The 3,892-nt window shown below is 33.6% G+C and overlaps 1 protein-coding gene across 1 annotated transcript in view; it reads right to left on the bottom strand.

Moving 5' to 3' along the window:
- Nucleotides 1–3,892, bottom strand: part of LOC106475235 (glutamate receptor ionotropic, kainate 2-like) — a 25,450-nt gene that overhangs the window by 10,855 nt on the left and 10,703 nt on the right. Inside the window, exons 4-5 of the mRNA XM_013935934.2 lie at nucleotides 2,486–2,708; nucleotides 1,455–1,723 (exon numbers count right to left, since the gene is read on the bottom strand). Of these exons, the coding sequence (XP_013791388.2) occupies nucleotides 1,455–1,723; nucleotides 2,486–2,708 (492 nt within the window). The remainder of the gene's footprint in view (nucleotides 1–1,454; nucleotides 1,724–2,485; nucleotides 2,709–3,892) is intronic.

Raw genomic sequence — 3,892 nt, 5'->3', positions numbered from 1 at the left:
GATATAGGGTAGTCTGGTATATATAATAGGGTGACAACGTGACGGGACAAGAATGTGTGTGTGTAGGTAATGAGTAATTGATCTGCAGTCACAGGGTATTGTTGAAGTTAACGTTCGTTCGTTATAGCGTTTGTTTTAGCGTGATTGTTGAAGTTGAGTGTATCGTAAAGTTGTGTTCGGAAAGAATAAACCAGTTTTATTAAGTAAGGACTTGTGTCGCTAAAGTTTCGTCAGAACGAAGTTACGGAAAATCAATTAACAAACGGAGACGTAACAATATTTAATTTTCTGTTTTGTACAAAGTTATTGTATCGCAGCTGTTAAACTTCCTCAGAAAGTGTGCAATCAACTCATATTTAATTTGTACATTTCCAGAATTTACAACACAGCTAGCCATTAGTGAAACAAAGGAAATAATGATTAGATATTCTAAGGCAGTGTAAGTGAGCTTATAAACTTGGCCTAGAGAGAAAATGAGAGCTATGATTTGGAAATCCTCAATAAGCAGCACTATTGATGATAAGATAACAGTTTCTACAATCAAAATTAACCTTTCCGAACCTTTAACTTTAACCTCTAGTTATTCAACGTACCAATTATAAACAGTCTTAACTACTAACTATATATTTTTCATGTATAACGAATCTTAACCACCAACTAATTAGTATTCAAGTATATATCGAATCTAAGCTATCAGCTATTTAGTGTCCATCTTTAAATAATCTAAGCCACCAGCTATTTAGTGTCCATCTCTATCGAATCTAAACCATAAACTACTTAGTGTCCATCTCTAACGAATCAGAACCACGAGCTATTTGGTGTCCATCTTTAAATAATCTAAACCACTAGCTATTTAGTGTCCATTTTAAATAATCTAAACCACCAGGTATTTAGTGTCCATCTCTAACGAATCAGCATCACGAGCTATTTAGTGTCCACCTTTAAATATTATAAACCACCAGCTATTTTGTGTCCACCTTTAAATAATCTAAACCACCAGCTATTTAGTGTCAATCTTTAAATAATCTAAACCACCAGCTATTTAGTGTACACCTTTAAATAATCTAAACCACCAGCTATTTAGTGTCCATCTCTAACGAATCAGAACCACGAGCTATTTGGTGTCCATCTTTAAATAATCTAAACCACCAGCTATTTAGTGTCCACCTTTAAATAATCTAAACCACCAGCTATTTGGTGTCCATCTTTAAATAATCTAAACCACCAGCTATTTAGTGTCCATCTTTAACGAATCAGAACCACGAGCTATTGTGTCCATCTTTAGATAATCTAAACCACAAGCTATTTAGTGTCCATCTTTAAATAATCTTAACCACCAGCTATTTAGTGTCCATCTCTATCGAATCTAAACCATCAGCTATTTAGTGTCCATCTCTAACGAATCTGAACCACCAGATATTTGTGTCTTTCTAGAAATATAACTCATAACTTACTCTATCTGTCCTGGACAAAGTTTTAGTCTTCCAAATAAACTCTACAAGAGCTATTATACAAGCAAAACCAAGGCCGGCCAGTAAGACGACAAATACTCCTCCAATATTAGCTAGGCCTAACTCGTTTGTGGAGCCGCTGGTTTTCTTTTCTTCTTGCTTGCACTTTCCGCCGCTTCTCTTAGACCACCACTTCTCCTTCAGAAGATGAAGAACTCCATTTTCTTGCAGACGCAAGATGGCGTTGGAGATTGGAGTTCGATAAGGTGATCCTGGAATATATTCTTATCTTATTATTCAGAACCTGTTTGGGTTGTTACTTCTCTCAAAGTACAGTTCACCACTCCAAGATTATTCGTGAACTCAGTAGTAAATCATAATCTACAAACCTTCTTCATATCATTACTAACCGTTAACGAAAGGAACTATCTATAAAACAAATTCAGAAACAGCTCCAATTGTGTTGTCCATAAACATGTACAAAGAATAAATATACGTATTTTATAGCTTACTGGTAGCCTTAGATACTACATCTTCATTTTAAAATGTAATTACCTTTAGCATTACAATTAAAAATTTAAGATAGTTAGTAATAAAAGCGATCAATTATCAATATTAACAGTGCATGGGAAGATTAACAATGAAACTAATATCAATTTTTGGAGAGGGTATATTGTAGTATTTTAGCGACTGGACGAGAGAAACATATTCCCTTTTATTTATCGTCACAGTTGCAATGATATAGCTCGTGAGATAATTTAGTATCTGTTGTCCAATACTTATATACAGCCCGGTGCAAAAGTGGCTGTGTTTACAACATGGTTTCATTTACAACGTCTTACTTTGAATTAACTACGTACAAAATGTGTAATAAATATACGTTAAAGTTAAGAGCATGTCTGGGAGTTAAATATTATATTGTAAGAAATTTTCTACTTTAAAATTCCACTAAAAAGCTACGATTTATATCGCTGAAGGAAGTGAAAGCTTTTAACTCTGACAATCGAAGAAAGAGACATTTATTTCCTAATTACCTTCTGGGGTTGCTATTCCGTAGCCTTTGGAATCTAATAATCCGCCTATTTGCTCCAGCTCGCAGTCCCTCTCTGTCATGTATTCTATAGACGTTGATTCCATTAGATAGGCATAATTCCCTTCACGAACTCTCTCTACTCCTGCCTGGTTCGATTCGGTAAACACTGATGGTTGAGCTTGCATAACAGCCCACATCTTCTTATAAGTAGGAATACTTGACTCCTGTCAAAACATACATCATTCAGAACAAACTCGGGCAACAATAAGATTATTAAATTAAGCTTCAGCAACAATAAGGTTATTAAACTATACTCCAGCAATAATAAGGTTATTAAACTATATCCAAACAATAATAAGGTTATTAAACTATACTCCAACAACAATAAGATTATTAAACTAAGCTTCAGCAACAATAAGGTTATTAAACTATACTCCAGCAATAATAAGGTTATTAAACTATACCCAAACAATAATAAGGTTATTAAACTATACTCCAACAACAATAAGGTTACTAAACTATTCCCCAACAACAATAAGGTTACTAAGCTATACCCCAACAACAATAAGGTTATTAAACTATACTCCAGCAACAATAAGGTTATTAAACTAAACGACAACGAAATAATGTTATTAGACTAAACCCCAACAACAATAAGGTTACTAAGCTAAATCCCAACAACAATTAGGTTATTAAACGAAATTTCAACAACAATAAGGTTATTAAACAAAATTTCAGCAGTAAAAAAGGTTATTAAACTAAACCACAAAAACATTAAGGTTACTAAAATATACTCCAACAACAACAAGGTTATTAAACTAAACTCCAGCAACAATAAGGTTATTAAACGAAACGAGAAGAAAAATAAGGTTACTAAACTAAACCCCAACAACAATAATGTTATTAAACAAAATTTTAGCAGTAAAAAGGCTAGTAAACTAAACCACAAAAATAAAGTTGCTAAACTAAACCCCAACAACAATAATGTTATTAAACAAAATTTTAGCAGTAAAAAGGCTAGTAAACTAAACCACAAAAATAAAGTTGCTAAACTAAATCCCAACAATAATAAAGTTATTAAACTAAACTCTAGCAATAAAGAAAGAATGAGGTTATCAAACTAAACTCGAACAATAATATTGTTGCGTCATCGAGGTCACGTGACTGGTGTGGCGCCCTCTATTTTCTAGAACTATCTTGTTTTTTCATGAATGCTCTAGTATTTACTAGATAGGGTAGGCGGGTATATATAAGAGGGGACAACGTGACGCGAGAGGAAGGTAATGTGTGTGGGGATAGTGAGTAATTGATCTGCGGTCAGAAGTATTATTGAAGTTCGTTGTTATAGCGTTTGTTTAGCGCGATTGTTGAAGTTGAGTGTATCGGTAAAGTTGTATTCGGAAAGAAT

Source organism: Limulus polyphemus, unplaced genomic scaffold (assembly GCF_000517525.1).
Source record: "Limulus polyphemus unplaced genomic scaffold, Limulus_polyphemus-2.1.2 Scaffold8265, whole genome shotgun sequence".
Classification (NCBI taxonomy): domain Eukaryota; kingdom Metazoa; phylum Arthropoda; class Merostomata; order Xiphosura; family Limulidae; genus Limulus; species Limulus polyphemus.
Note: the sequence above shows the minus strand (reverse complement) of the source record. Positions and strands in the feature narration are given on the sequence as shown.